The sequence below is a fragment of the Octodon degus genome, unplaced genomic scaffold, assembly GCF_000260255.1.
Source record: "Octodon degus isolate 3935 unplaced genomic scaffold, OctDeg1.0 scaffold00005, whole genome shotgun sequence".
Classification (NCBI taxonomy): domain Eukaryota; kingdom Metazoa; phylum Chordata; class Mammalia; order Rodentia; family Octodontidae; genus Octodon; species Octodon degus.
This window is the reverse complement of record NW_004524581.1, coordinates 12,523,574-12,540,520: the sequence shown is the minus strand read 5'-3', so window position 1 is coordinate 12,540,520 and position 16,947 is coordinate 12,523,574. Positions and strand designations below refer to the sequence as shown.

Genomic DNA, 16,947 nt, shown 5'->3' with positions numbered 1-16,947 from the left:
TTGTGAATTGTTTGCAATTCATTCAGTTTACAATTATCTTTGGGGAGTAGTTACATGTACATATTACAGCTTTTTTTTTCACCCCTTTCCCTGATCCACCCTGTCCTCTTTTGGTTCCCCTACAACCTTTTATACACTTGTTGATGTTATTTGTCTTAACTCATATTTAAAATATATTTTACTTTTTCCAAACTTATGTGATTTCTCACATGCAAAGTTTTTACATATGTGAAATTTATTTTTTATGGAAAGAGTAAGTTTTGAACCTTATTTTTTCAGGTTTTTTTTTTTTTTTCCATTTGCACCAAAACAATTTGCTCAAATTATTGTAGACACTAATTTCCAACAGGTGTTTTATTTCTTGACCTCCAATCTTCTCAATAAAGAACATTCTAAAACTCCAGTTACTAACACTTTACTACAATACATCTTCAAGTTATCTTGGTGTAGTATCTTTTAAAAAAGGTTGCCTTTCTAAAAATCCTTATATTATCTGAAAATTCATTTGGGTTTCTACCAGAAAGAGGAAAAGGGATACTTTTGGGACTGCTATCAACCATTTATGTCACATCTTAAATTAGTTAAATCAACATTTTTCTTATAATCTTAAGCCAAAGGAGAGACTTTTGAGAAAAAAGAAGATGGAAATAAGTTGACACAAGACAGGAAAAATGAGGGGGAAGGGAACATTCTCTGGAAAACCAAAAGAATTTAATTGAGTCTCTTATAACAGTGAGTCAGCTCAGTGGTGTTATGTTTAGACACCTGCTTCCTGTGAACTGGCTCCAGAGCTGTGGTACACAAGTAAACACATGTGTGATCACAGCTTGGTGGGAAATATGCTGGGGGCAGGGAAGTCCACAACTACGTGACACAATACTAACTACACAGCCTCACAACCTAAAATGAAATTCCCACTACTTCAGATATACTGCTAATACACTCAGTTCTAGACTTTTAAAGACCTAGAGGAACAGTTTAAGAACTTATGTTTCAGAAAAGTAATGTGAAATAATGAAGACAACATATATTTACAATCAAATGAATGTTTTAGTTTTACCTCAGACAAATCATTTAACCATTCTGATTCCCAGCTATCCTGTAAAGAAGGTAAATAATATCTATGTCATAGTAGTACTGTCAGAATGAAGTAACGTGTAAGTAAGCATGATTAGTTTAGGCCTTAATGCCAAGCACAGGGTTTTATATACGCTGAATATATCTGTTTCAAATCATTTGTATTAAAAAATTTACACCTCTTCCACTGCTTTTTAAAAAAGTTTCAGCATTTCCACTGGTAATAATATACAAAAAGGTAAAATCAAATCATGTGGAGAAAAATTAACTCATTTAAAATATCTGATCTCAGGAAGAGGCAAATGATGTGTGCAGAAGAAAACATAGAAGGAAGCCTAGTATTTGGTGGTAGTGACTAAGAACATGAACTCTGGGTATCTTAGCTAACTAAAAAAAGAAAACTGGTGTAGATCTGTAGATACTATTAATGGCATGTTTAGAAAAAGATACTAATATACAAAATACAGATACAAAGCTTAAAGAATAATACTTACACATCTGTGTGGTCAAAAGCTAGGTATTCCTCAATTATTCCTTCTGAGATTATACAATCTTCGTTTTCTGTTTCCATAGCACACAAGCCATGGGATTTGGCAATAGAAGATGCTTTATGGGCATAAGAAGATGAAAACTGTAACTTTTTCCCCCTTATACCAAATCTGAGAGAGAAAAAAAGCCCGTGTTAATTATGTATGATATATACAGTTCCACTGCAGTGGTCACTTTTGGCTCAGAACTCCCTTGCTCTGGCAGCACCTTCCTGCTATTAAGGCTAGTGTAGGCCTTAATAGCTTAGTAAGTTTCAGAACAGAAAGAATGAACACTGCGCATAGACATATTCAGCTGAGGAGTGCTGCTGTGCATTGTCTAAAATGGCTTGCTATCTTCTTAGATGCAAACAGCTACAGCTGTAAGCTCTTTAAAACTGAAGAATATTTACATTCATAATTACAGTTTTGAGGTACCTTCAGAGGTTATGTGCCTATTTCAATAACCTCATCATTCCGCTGAGGCAGGATGATCGCCGTGAGTTCAAGGCCAGTGTGGGCTACATAAGCGAGTTCAAGGCCAGCCTGTACTACATAGTGAGACCCTGTCTCAAAAACAAAACAAAACAAAACCAAAAACCCAAAAAATAGCCTCATCATTGCTCAAAATGAATGTTCTTTAAAAGAAGAGATCTTTTTATTTATTTATTTATGTGTGTGTGTGTGTGGCCAGCTCAGCCCACCAGGGGGCGGGGCTGGCTGGCATGTGGGCAGGGGGATTGAACCGCGGTCCCTGTGCTTTGCTAAGCTTGTTCTAAGTAGGTGCTTTAGACCACTGAGCCATCTCACCAGCCCTGAGATCTTATTAAATTAATATTTGTCTTTACACCCAGACATTCAGTAAATACATGATGACTAATTCTGCATTTAAGCAGTTTTACGCTGGGGAAAGTCAGTCACATGTGAGCAATTCAAGTTTTAAAAATGGTTGTTAGTTTAACCAAATATTTAGTATAACCACTTTATATTTTGAATTACTTATTTTTTTTCTTTATGAAAAAAAGAATAAACCTATGTTTGTTTTTTTAGCAAGGCTAGTGAAATAATCTTTTGGAAGACATTCTAGAATTGTGTATTAGGAGACTTAACCATAACCTCTGATTGAGGGTTTCATCTCTAAGAACATCCTTTAAGGACACAATTGATAGGATTTATCTATAAGAATTATCATCATGGGGAACGGCATTGTTGCCTAGTGGTAGAGCTTAGCATGCTCAAGGGCCTGGGTTCAACCTCAAAACCAACAAAACAAAAACAAAACTTTCTCACAGAATTATGTATTTGTTTACAACTACCCAAAAACAATCAAAACTAACCCAGTTGTTTCAAAATACAGGATGTGAGGATGGGTTGTTTAAATACTGGTATGTTTATAAACTATGAGATCATTAAGTTAATGTTGAAGAAAATGGAAGATGGCCACAATAAAATGTTAAGCATAAAAATATATAATTTCATAAAAACTATATACATACGTAGAGAATTCAAGACACCCCTCAATATACATTCTCCTTTTCCTAGGAAAATCATTCTGATTTAATTCAGGCAGATGTTACTCCCCCAAAGACTTCATTTCCCAGCTTCCCGGCAGCTGGATGTACTCAATGAAATATAAGCATAATTATTATGTGAGACTCTAGAAGGCTACAGGAAGTATCTTCTGCAGTTCTCCCTTCCTCCTTTCTGGTACCTGGAAAGTGTGCATCATGTTTGGAGCTCTGTCACCCATGTTGGATCATTAAAAAAAACCTCAAGAAAAGCACTGTAGGCTATAATGGTGCAGCAGAAAGGTGAAAGCAGTCTAGGTCCTCACAAACAGGTTACCACTGTAGATTTTTTTTTTTTCAAGGTCTTACTATCAGCTCAGACTCATAGTGATCTTTCTGATTTCTGCCTCCCTAGTGCTGGGATTACAGGCATGCACTACCACGCTTGGGCTCACCACTTTACTATCTTTAGATTGTTTTCATCCAGACTTCTTTTCCATAAAGAGAAATTCTTTCTTAAGCCTTTAAGCAGAGTGTAAGGATCACAGGAAGTAGTTCACAGTCTGGTGAGGCTTGGTGTATTAATTTGGCCACTTTACAGCAATGGAAAGTAAAGTTTCAAAGAAGGGGAATGTCTTTGTCACTTTCCTGTCCCTGGATACCCAACATCTGAAATTTAAAGGAGGAGGAATCTATTTTGGCTCATTCTTTCTTTTTTTATTGTGGCTCATACTTTCAGTCTGAGGTGGAAACAGGCTGGCAAAGGGGCACAGCAGAGCAAAAAGTGTTCAACTGGCAGCATCCAGGAAGCAGAAAAAGAAGGGAGTGTAACTTCCCTGTGAGCCACCTCTAATTGGTCTCCACTTTCTAACAGTAAGTCTGCTATGAACTCATTAGTGGAGGCTTTGGGTCCACATTTTAGATCTAAACCATCAGGGGGGTTGTCAAGCTCTGCTCATTAGATCACTGTGGTCATAGTGAAGAGGATAATGGAGGTAAGAGGCTACTGTGCAAGATGCAACAGAGCTGGCAAGCTGCTAAGAGCCTGGACAATGGCAGGAGGCAAAAAGAATGGTAAGGGATATGAGAAACCACCTGGAGAGCCAACACCTCTGAACTAGCTTGTATTAGTGTTCATGAGTCTTTAACTTTGATACTTAAGGTTGTTTAAATCTCTGGTTTTAATTTTTTTTTCTTTTCTCTCTCTCTCTCTCTCTTTTTTTTTTTTTTTTTTTGGCAGAACTGGGGATTGAACTCAAGGCCCTTGCACTTGCCAGGGAAACGCTTATTCTACTGAGCCATCTCCCCGGCCCTTTTGTTTCCAAATTGTAGTCAACAGATTTATACCAATCAATGACAAAATATTTGCTTAACTATTTCAAAAGAAGCAAAATAAAGACAGTAGCCAGTAAGACTACCACATATTTTTGCTTTAAAACAATTGTCTTTATTTTGAGGTTATGGACATCATTCTTTTTTTGTATTATTTCTTTTCTTTTATAAAATAGTAGGTTTTGTTTGTGCCATTTAAGAACTGTGGAGGACTCTGATAAGCTCTGATCTTAGACTCCAGTGCGCAGGTGTGGGACTTTGGAGCGCTGCAATCCGTGGGCAAAGTATGCGCAGGTACAGAGCTTTCCTGGTGCCTGGTCCATCCATTTAAGAACTTATGAGGACTCTAGCAGCCTGCAGGACTCTGGCAAGCTGAGTCACTTGGCCCCCCGAGTGCACTTAGGAGGATTTTGGGTGGCTCAGGGGATCCTGGTGGATCTGACCAACACCCACTACCTACGCTGAAGCTTTCTTGAGTCAGAGTCACCCCCACCAGTAGTGAGAGCCTTGCTTAGTCCTACCCTGCTCCCTACTGTACTGGAAACCTTACTGACACACGCCTCACCACTCTTCCACCACTGCTAAATCTGGGTGATTACTGGGAGCTTCAAAAATGCCAAAATGCAGGAGAAAAAAAGGCAATTTCAATCCTCCACCCCACCAGAACAAATCCAGGAACAAATCTAGGGGGCAAAAACATACAAGAACTTAGAAATTATACAACTGAAATTTCTGAAATGATAGCAACTGAAATAAACAAGTCTATCAGGCTATAGAAGAAATAAGATCAGAAATAATCTCTCAGGTCAAAAAAGAAATGACAACAATCGTGAAAGAATTGCTCAGCACAGCTAACAAAAACATAGATTAAACAAAATAGGAAAGGTTAACCAAATAGCTCAGCGGATTAAAGCACTTGCAAACAGGCACAGGGGCCAGGGGTTTGATCCCCAGGCCTGCCTTGCTGCCCTGGCCCCCAGGGCACGCTGAGCCAGTGATTGAGACTGGGTGCAGTGTCGTGTGCCTGTAATCCCAGCATTTGGGGAGCTATAAACAGGAGAATCACTATGAATCTGATGTAGTAGTGAGACCCTGAACACCCTGTAGATCCTTCCCTAAAATACAAAAATAAAAAGTAAAAATAAAATAAAAAATAGAAGGCTGGGGAGATAGCTCAAGGACATAAGCACCTGCCTGACAAGCCGAAGATCTAGAGTTCAATCCCCAGTACCACAAAAATAAAAAATAAAAAATAAAAATAAAAAAAAATCAATAGCCATTTTATATCACTAGGTAGAATGTATGCAATGTGTTAATTATTGCAACTGTCCTATCAATGTGGTTTGAAACTATCTCATTGCTATTTGTTTCTCAATAAAATTATGGAAAAAATAAAAAATAGGAATAGAAAAATGATGGAAACACTGAAAGAAGAACACAGGAAAGAATTAGAATGCATGAAACAGATTTAGAACAGATATCCAGGAAATTAAGAACTGTGCTGAAAGCTGGCAAAATTGCTTGAATGAAACTGGAGATAGATTTTCAGACCTCAAAGACAGTGGTGTACCTAATGAACATGAAAGATCTCCTAAAACAAGGAACCAAGGGCTGGGGAGATGGCTCAGTGGAATAAGCACTTCCCTGGCAAGTGCAAGTGTCTGAGTTCAATCCCCGGTTCCGCCAAAAAACCAAACAAACAAGGAACCAGAAAATAACAATTCAGCAGCTATAACACAATACAAAGAAAAATAATAAAGAATAATAGGTGTCAATGAAGCAGCAGGAAACAGCACAAATGACATAAAAAGACTATTTGTAGAAGTTCTAGCAGAAAATTTTCCAAACATGAGAAAAGAACCTGATATATAAATAAGAAAGGCATCTGGAATTCCAAACAGTTATAATCAAAATAAATCTATACCTAGACACATAATAACCAAGATCTCAGAAACTGAGCAAAAGAACAGAATATTAAAAGCTGTTATTTATCAACACAAACCATCAAATAAGTAAGAGCCTAGAGTGAAGTATTTCAGGTCTTGAAAGAAAATAATTCCCAACCCAGATTGATGTACCCTAAAAAACTATCAAATTCAGTGGCAAGATAAGATCCTTCCATGACAAAGAACAACTGAAGAAATACATAACCACCAAACCAACCCTACAAAGAGTACTGACAGATATTCTAAAAAGAGGCAGAAGTGACAATAGCTTCAATAATAACAGAAAGGATCTACCAAACAGCAAGTAATTAAAAAGTGTGAAAAAGCACAAAATCTACAGCAGGAAAATAACATAACACAGCTAAGCCAATATGTATCAATTATAACTCAATGTAAATGCCCTCAATTCAGCAATCAAAAGAAAAAGATTAGCAGAGTGGATTAAGAAACAAAATCCAACAATATGCTGCGTACAAGAACCATACTTAACTCAAAAGGAAATAAACAGACTAAAAGTCAAAGGATGGAAAACAATTCTCCCTTCTACAGGAAATCAGACAAAAACAGGGGTAGTTATTCTGGTTGCTGACATAAACTTCAAACCAAAAATCAAAGAGATAAAAAGCAAGAGATAATAATTACAAATATATATGCACCAAATGTAGGAATGCTCATCTACATAAGACAACAGACATGAAAAATCAAATGAGCAACTATAATGGGGGACTTTAACATGCCACTATCACAGAGATAGATCAACTAGGCAAAAAATCAGCAAAGAAAAAACAGAACTAAACCAAACTTGTGAAGAAATCAACTTGGTAGACCTTTATAGAGTGTTTCTTCCAGCAACAACAGAATACACATTCTTCTCAGCTGCACATAAGATACTCTCTAAAATAAACCACATACTAACACATAGAGCATTCTTGAGTAAATGAAAAGGAATTGAAATTATATCATGCATACTATCTGACCACAGTGTAATGGAACTGGAAATTATTGACAAAAGCCACAAAAATACCATAAACACATGGAAATTAAATAACAACCTCCTAAACAACTAGTGGGTCACAGATGAAATTAAAAATATTTATAATCAAATGAAAGTGCAGATACAACTTACCAAAACCTCTTGGATACAATGAGAGCTGTCTTAAGAAAATTTATAGTGGTAAATTTGCACATTAGGAAAACAGAACAAGCCCAAATAAACAATCTTATGCTGCACCTCAAGCTCCTAGAAAAAGAAAAGTACAGGGGCCGGGGGTTCAATTCCCTGGCCTGCCATGCCAGCCCCGCCCCCAGGGCGCACTGAGACAGGATTGAGACTGGGCATGGTGGCTCATGCCTGTAATTCCAGCTCTTGGGAGGCTGAAAACAGGCAGATTACTATGAGTCCAATCTAGTAGTGAGACACTGAACACCCTGTAAACCCTTACCTAAAAATACAAGAAGAAAAAAAAAAGAAAGAAAAAAGAAAAAAAAAAAGAGCAAATCAAACACAAAGCCCAAAGAAGACAGGAAATTATAAAGATTAGAGCAGAAATTAATGCAATGGAGATGAATATAACAATACAAAGCATAAGTGAATCAAAGAGTTGGTTCTATGAAAGAATAAATAAAATTGATAAAACCCTAGCCAACCTAATCAAAAAAAGGAAAGAAAAAACCCAAATTCATGCAAGAAGGGATGAAATGAAAAGAACGAAATCACTATGGATCCTCTAGAAATTCAGAAGATCATCACTATCTGCTTCCAAAATCTTTACTCTTACAGGAAATTAACAATTTCCTAAAAATATATGAAACGTCAAAACTGAGTCAAGAAGATATACAAACTCTGAATAACCCAATAATGGGAAATGAAATTGAAAATGTAATAAAAAACCTACCAACAAAGAAAAGCCCAGGTCCTGATGGAGTCACAGCAGAATTCTACAACAAACTTAGAGAAGATTTAATGCCAACTACTCAAACTCTTCAGTGAAATCAGAAGGGAAGCAATCCTTCCAAACTCATTCCTGGAGGCAAGTATTACTCTGATTCTAAAACCAGAGAAAGATTCAACTGAAAAAGAGAACTACAGGCCAATCTCTAATGAATACGGTGAAAAATTCCTCAATAAAATGCTAGCAAACAATGCAGCAAGAAGATTATACATCATGACCAAGTGGAATTCATCCCAGGAATGCAGGGATTGATCAATATATGCAATATATGCATCAACAGAGCCAAAAACAAAAACCATATGATCATCTCAACAGATAAAAAAGCTTTTGACAAAGTCCAACTCATTCATGATAAAAACCCTACAGAGAATCAGAATAGAAGGTCTGTATCTCAACCTGATAAAAACCATCTATGAGAAACCAATAGCCAACATAATACTAAATGGGCAAAAACTGAAGGCTTTCACTTTAAAATCAGGAACAAGACAAGGATGTCCACTGTTTCCACTCCTATTCAATATAGTTCAGGAAACATTAGCCAGAGCGATTAGACGAGAGTGAGAAATAAAAAAAAGATTGGAAAGAAGTAAAACTATCATTGTTTGCAGATGACATGATACTCTACATAGAGGACCCCCAAAACTGCACCAAGAGTCTTATAGATGTAATCACCAAATTCAGCAATGTAGCAGGATACAAGGTCAACACAGCAAAGTCAGTAGCATTTTGTACACAATAATGAATGCACTGAGAGACAAATTAGGGAAACCACACCTTTCACACTAATATAAAAAAAAATGAAATACTTAGGAATCAATCTCACAAAGGAAATAAAATATTTATACAGTGAAGATTATAGTACTTGGAGAAAAGAGATTGAAAAGGGTCTGAGAAAATGAAAAGATTATTCCTTGCTCCTGGATAGGAAGAACCAACTTTGTGAAAATTGCCGTATTCCTAAAATTGTTATAAAGATTCAATGTAATCCTGATTAAAATACCATTAGTATACCTCATAGAGCTAGATAAAACTTTCCTCAAATTCATTTGGAACCAGAAGAGACCCACTATATCAAAAGCAATCCTGGGAAATCAAGGAAAGGCAGGAGGTATCACAATCCCTGACTTGAAATTATACTATATAGCTACTGTAATAAAATCAACATGGTACTGGCATAGAGACAGACCTGAGGATCAATGGAATAGATTAGAAGATGCACACATGACTGGAAATACACTCAGCCACCTTATCTTTGATAAAGGGGCCAAACATGTTCACTGGAAGAAAGATAGTTTAATAAATAGTGCTGGACAAACTGGCTTTCCACATGCCAAAGGCTAAAATTAAGACTCATGTCTATCACCATGCACTAAACTAGTCAAAATACATCAAAGATTTAACTACTAAAACAGAAACACTAAATCTTCTGCAGGAAAATGTAGGTAGAAATCTTAAAGATATGGGGATAGGTAAAGAGTTCATGAACAAAAACCAAACTGTATGGGAAATACTTCAAAGAATCAACAACCAGAATCTCCTATTTCTGAAAACTTTCTGCACTTCAAAGGAAAACTCTGTCAACAGAGTAAAAAGCAAACTGACAAACTGGGAAAAAAAATTATACCCGACTGTCCCTCTGACAAAGGCCTTCTGTCTAGACATATAACAAATTAGGGCTGGTAAGACAGCTCAGTGGATTGAGCACCTGCTTAGGCAAATTCAGGGATCAGGGTTTGATCCTCAGCACCACATGCTACGCTGGCCCTGACCCTGGACACGCTGAGTCAACCACTGAAACTGGGTAAGGTGGCCCACACCTGTAATCCCAGTGCTGAGGAGGCTGAAAATAGGAGGATCACTATGAATCTAAGCTGTATAATGAGGCCATGTACCAAATACACAAAAAGAAAAAGAAAAAAAAAATCAGGTCCTCCAAAGTCAAAGATCCAATCCAAAAATAGGGCATCTGAGATGAATGTACACTTTTCAGATGAAGGAATACAAATGGCAAGTAAATATATGAAAAAATATTCAACATTATTGGTTATTTGAGAAATGCAAATCAAAACACTGAGATTCCATCTCACCCCATAAAGGATGGCTAACAACAAGAAGTCAGCCAATAACAAATGCTGGAGGGGTTATCGGGAAAAAAATCCTTTTTCACTGTTGGTGGGAGTGTAGACTGGTACAACCACTATGGAAATCAGCGTGGAGAATTCCTTAAAAAGCTAGGATTGGAGATCCCATTCAATCCAGCTATTCTCCTCCTGTTTGGGTTTTTTTTTTCCCCCCAGAAGAACTGAAAACATCACATCAATGTGATATATGTGCACTCATGTTTATAGCAGTGCAATTTGTCATAGCCAAATCCTAGAAACAACCCAGATGTCCATCAGCTGAGGAATGGGTAAAAAAGATGTGGTATTTTTGCATAATCGAGTATTATTCAGTTATAAAGCAGGATAAATTTGAGACTTGTTGGTAAATGGATGCAATTTAGAGAGACCATACTATAGACCATACTCAAGTGAAATCAGACCCATATATGTGAACATTGTATTGTCTCCTTAGTGTGAGAACCTAAAGTAGAAAATGGAATCTGAAGGGTGGAATAAATACTGTGAAAAGGGAATGAACTTATTCAAAAGAAAAGAGAGTTGAGGAGGAGGACAGGAGAAGGAGTCGGGGAAAGAGATATATATGTAAACAAGATGCTTTGGACAACTGTACTGTGGATTTCCGCTGGTCTATGGAAAGGAGCAGACAATGTGTAATTTGTTTTGTCTCTTTTTTTCTCCCCTTAATTTCTTGTATATTTTTCTTTCTTCCAATTTTGTATGCATGTATCTGGTAATATGAATAACTAGTTGGAAGACAACACTATGCATTACAACCAATACTGTGAAATTCATATTACTTTAAGTGAAATTCTGTATCACTTGTAATTTTTCTGTTTTAATACTATTTCATACTCTTTATTTTTTGTATTTAGTACAGGTTCTACAGGGTCTCACTACACAGACTGGACTCATAGTGATCCTCCTGTTTACAGCCTCCCAAGCATTAGGATTACTGATACGCACCACCACACCCATTCTCAATTGTTGTCTCAGTGTGCCCTGGGGGTGGGGCCAGTGCAGCAGGCCAGGGGATTGAACTCCTGGCCCTTGTCTGCCTAAGCAGGCGCTTTAATCTGCTGAGCTATTTAGCTGGCCCTGTACTCTTTATAAAATAAAAAAATAAAATAGGTTTTTTATTGCAACATGACAAAATTAAAAGCTGTCAAACCAAGCACTCAAAATTTCATGTTATTGTGCTATTATATTATTTCATTTATAATAACTGATCTTTTTTTAAAGTCAGTGGTAACTAATGGAAAAAATAGGCATTTATAACTAATGGAATTTTTTGTTTTGGAAGAAATAGGCATTTCTAGCCAAACTGACATTTCTAGTGGTCTATGTCTAAACACTACTAAAAGAAAGTCTGGTTAGATAGAAAAAAATGTCCCCATTTACTCTAAAGCTGCAACAAAAGCAAGATAGAATTGGTGTCATAAATCTGTCTTACAGATGTTATTTCTAACAAAAGAATCTTTTAGATCATCAGATTAGAGATTATCAAGCCTAAAAAATAATTTGCAAAAAATAACTTGCTTTTAATAAAATAGTAATAGGGCTGGCCAGATAGCTCAGTGGATTAAAGCGTCTCTTAGGCAGATGCAGGGACTGGGGTTTGATCCCCAGCATGCCATGCAGTGCCCTCTGCTCCCAGGGCATGCTGAGATGGCGATTAACACTGGGCATGGTGGTGCGCACCTGAAATCCCAGTGCATGGGAGGCTGAAAACAGGAGGATCACTACGAGTCCAATCTGTGTAGTAAGACCCTGTAGACCCTGTACTAAATACATAAAAAATAAAATAAAATAGTAACAGTGGTATCAGTAATGTTTACATTGAGGCCTATTTTCTTGTGAGAAAAAAGATCACTGGCACTTTACTCTCACGTGTGGAGGATAAGATGATTTTTCTGTTTTTGTTTTATGAGGTATTGCTATACAATGTAGGATGGTCCTGAACTTATAATGTAGCCCAGGCTGACCTTGAATTTAGGAGATCCTTCAGCATTGGATTACATGCATGTACCACCACACCCAGCTTTTGTATTCACAGTTTAGTTTGGAACCAACTCTTCAAGACATTAGAAGGGTGAGTTCTTCTGCATTCTAGAGCAGTTGGGAAGAACAAGTAGCCAAAAGCTCTCCTCTTTGCTTAACATATGAAAAGCACAGATGGCCACTTAGCTCCATTTTGGACCCACCTTATCTCCTGGTGGACTCTAGAAATGATGGCAGTAAAAAAAAAACACATGAATGTGTGATCTCATGATGCCAAAAGAAAGAAAACATAATCCTGGAAAGGAAATGTGATTGTGGATAGCTCTACACAGAAGAAACAGATGATCTGCCTGGATTTGGTGACTTTCAGAAAGTTTTACATCTAAAAAGAAATTCTGATTTGTAATTAACTTCACCAGCTCTTACATTTAGGACAATTGTAAAATAGAAACTTGAAGCAAGTGAAAGGAAAATCTGTAATTTGTAACAAGTACTATGAGGGAGGAGGATTTACAACAAACATGCTATACTTTCACTTTAATGACTTTTTTTTGAAGCTTTTTTTAAAAACCGATATTAGCTAGATCATCTTTATCATTTAAGTGTATGGTTCACTAGTGTTAAGTAGATTCATATCGTTGTGCAGAAGATTTCTGTAACTCATCTTGCAAAACTGAAACTCTATTTTTTTTTTCTCCCTAGCCCTTGACAACCATTTTTTGCTTTGTGTTGCTCTGATTTCTGACCACTTCAGATACTTCACATAAATGGAATCAGTGTTTGTCCTTTTGTGATTGCAGGGTGTTTTTGTTTTTTTTTTTTTGGTACTGGAGATTGAATTCAGGACCTTGTGCTTACCAGACAGGTGCTTATGCTGCTGGGCAATATATATAAAATCAACCTTTTTTTTTTTTTTTTTTTTTTTTTTGTATTTTAAGGAAGGGTCTACAGGATGTACAGGGTTTAACTGCATAGACCAGACTTGTAGTGATCCGCCTGTTTACAGCCTCCCAGGGGCTGGATTACAGACACGTACCACCACACCCAGTCTTAATTGCTGTCTCAGCATGCCCTGGGGGCAGGGCCAGCATGGCAGGCTCCAGGATTGAACCCCTGGCCCCATAACCAGCCTTTTGGGATTGCTTATTTCACTTGGGATAATGTCTCTGAGGTTCATCCATGTTTTAGCATATGGCAGAATTTCCTTATAAGGCATATATTTCATATAATATTCATATATTTATATATCACATTTGTAAAAATCCATTCATCTGTCAGTATACATTTAAGATTGCTTCTACCTCCTGGCTGCTCTGAATGTTGTCGCAGTGAACTCAATCAAGTGTGCAAGGACCTATTTGAGATCTGGCTTTCAATTCTTTTGGCGATACCCAGAGGAGGGATTGCTGGATTATATGGCAATTAATTACAGCTGTAGTCTTTTTAGAAGTCTCTGCATCATTTTCCATAATGGCTGTTCCATTTCATACGCCTACCAAGAATAACCCAAGGGTTCCAATTTCTCTGCATCCTTGCCAATGTTTCTTTGCTGTTCCTTTGGTAGTAACTGTTTTGATGGATATGACATGTAACTTCACGTGATTTTGATTTCTTTTGTAACAGCAATATTGACTGTCTTCACATGAGCCTCATGGCCATTTGTTATATTTTTGGTTGTCTATATTCAAGTACTTTGTCGATTTTTCAATCTGTTTATTCTTTGTGTTCTTGCTGAGTGTAGAAGTGCCTTATAAATGTCAGGGATGGTGGTATATGCCTGTAATCCAAGCACTTACAAGGCTAAGGCAGGAGTATAACTGTGAGTTGGAAGCCAATCTGGGGTATACATTCAAGGCCACCCTGAACTGCAACGTGAAACCAAGTCTCAAAAAGACAAAAAAAAAAAAAAAAAAAGAACTTCCTTATAAATCCCCTTACCAAATATGTTTTGCAAATAATTTTTCCCATTTCATATGATGCTTTTTCATCTTTCTTTGATACACAAAAATATTGATATAGCCTTGTCTATTTTTGCTTTTGTTGTTTGTGCTTCCAGTGTTATATCCAAATTACTGTCAAATTCAATGTCCTAAAACTTTTATGTTTTATTACAGAAGTTTTATAATTGTGGGTCTTTTTGGGGGATAGTACTGGGAATCCAACTCAGGACCTCCTGCTGGCCAGAAAAATGCTGTGCCACTGAGCAAAATCCCTATAATTTTGGTCTTATGTTTAAGCTTTTAATCTATTTTGAGTTAATAATTTTATGTTGTAGAAGGTAAAAGTCCAACTTCATTCTTTTTTTCCCCAATTTCATTTCTTGGATATGTATACACAGTTTTCCCCACACCATTTGTAGAAGAGAATGTCCTTTCTCCATTATGTAGTTTCAGCACTTTTGTCAAAAATCATTTAGCCATATATACAGAGGTTTATTTCTAGACTCTGTTTTTTAAATGATTTTTAAAAAGGGCTTTAATTATTCATGTAATCACACATTCTAGTGGGTTTTGATTGAATAATGTAGTTAGTTTTTTTGTTGAAATATTAAATTGTGAGTGTTTAAAAGATACATGATTGGGGCTGGGGAGATGGCTCAGTAGAGTAAGTGCTTGCCTAGCAAGGGCAAAGGCCTGAGTTCAATCCCCAGTTCCACAAAAAAATAAAAAAAATAAAAGATACATGATTGAGTTGGGGATACAGCTCAGTGGCAGTGGCAGAGTTCATGCTCTTAGCATGCTTAAAGCTGCAGATTTGATTCCCAGTACTGCAAAAAATAAACATGCCTTAGGAATTTTTACAAAACCTTTTCTTAGTAAAAATCATAATGTTAAGGCTGATGAGATAGCTCAGTGGACTAAACATCTGCTTAGGCAAGCGCAGGGACCAAGGTTCGATCTCCAGCACCACATGCCCTGCTGGCCGTGCCCCCAGCTGGCCACCAAGTATGAGTGTGATAGCGTATGCCTGTAATCCCAGTGTTGGGGAGGCTGAAAACAGGAGGATCACTATGAGTCTGAGCTTCATAGTGAGACCTTGTACCAAATACATAAATTAAAAAAAAAAATCATATTGTTAAAGTTCCTGAGTTCTAAGAGAGGACTTACAGAGTTGTCATGACTAAAATGCTGGAGTTATTTTGAAAAGTAATAGATTATAATGTAGTACAGACTTATGATTTGTTTCTGTTAAAATAAGTTTTCTTATATCATTTTTATATCATGTTTAATCAATAAAAGAGAGAACTTAATTTGAAAGAAAAGAGAAATATTTATTTAAACTAAATATAAATAAGCTCCTTCAACTAACTTGATATGAAAAACAGGGATGAGGGGCCAGGGAGATGGCTCAGTGGAATAAGCACTTTCCTGGCAAGTGCAAGGGCCTGAGTTCAATCCCCGGTTCCGTCAAAACAAACAAACAAAAAACCAGGGATGGTTATTTTTGTAGAAAAGTCTTAGTGGTTGATGAACATCATATTTTTGGCAACTTGACTTGTCCTTTCCACTTACACATCTTCACTACCCAATTTGTTTTTTCTTTAATACTGTGTGCCTCTCAAAGAAATCAGGACTCCTGGAAGCTCAGCTGACTCCATGTCTTAAAGGAGAAAAATGTAAGGATGGGCCTGGGACACCTCACTGTAACCAGAAACCAAAAATATAATCAAAACGAAGACAAAGATACTAGCCTGAAGTAACCAAGTCAATTAGAACACTAATAATAATTATGGTTAAATGCTTAAGTATCTGAGATGCTATGAGTTCATAATAGTACTTAAGACAGTAAATACAAAGTATGAACAAAACAGTTATACATGAAAGGAGTAAATATGAATTATGTTTAATTTTTATTTCTTTACATAAGTAGGGGTACGCTACATAGCAGAATGATTTTTTTTTGTCTATGTATGTAGTATACATATAGGTATTTATTTTATCTATGTAACTAGCTATTGAGAATTATAAGTCAAATCTGTAGAAAAAGCAGATCCAAAAATGAAAGACCCATCAGCAGTGGCAGCAGGAAGGAGAAAGGAAATAAAAGGTGTCAGCAGTCTGCTGCAGAATGAAGGGTCAGCCAGATGTCCTAAAGAGGAAGAGCTAATTTCTCAGACTTGAGCTTTTATTTCTTGAGAAGTAAAATCTCTAAATGGACCTACAGTGGTCCCTCACTTATGTGGAGGACATACTCCAGACACCCCCGCAATAAGTGAAAATCAGCGAAGTAGAGATGTTATATTTATTTTAATTTATCTGTCTGTCTATCTATCTATCTGTCTGTCTGTCTGTCTGTCTATCTATCTGTCTATTTTAAGGCCTTATAAACTTTTTCCACACTTTTAAAAACACTTGTAATGTTCTTAACCATTTTCTAAACTTGTGAATCCATGTAATTTTAACAACATACATATACTGTATGGTACAATATTCATCTGCTAAAGAAATGCATACTGTAAACCATATTTTATTTCATTTTAATAT

General features: G+C 36.6%; 1 protein-coding gene across 1 annotated transcript in view; it reads right to left on the bottom strand.

The window, feature by feature from the left end:
• The window catches only part of Fam149b1 (family with sequence similarity 149 member B1), a 44,403-nt gene that overhangs the window by 20,015 nt on the left and 7,441 nt on the right, over positions 1 to 16,947 (bottom strand). Inside the window, exon 3 of the mRNA XM_023718620.1 lies at positions 1,572 to 1,736. Within this exon, the coding sequence (XP_023574388.1) occupies positions 1,572 to 1,736 (165 nt within the window). The remainder of the gene's footprint in view (positions 1 to 1,571; positions 1,737 to 16,947) is intronic.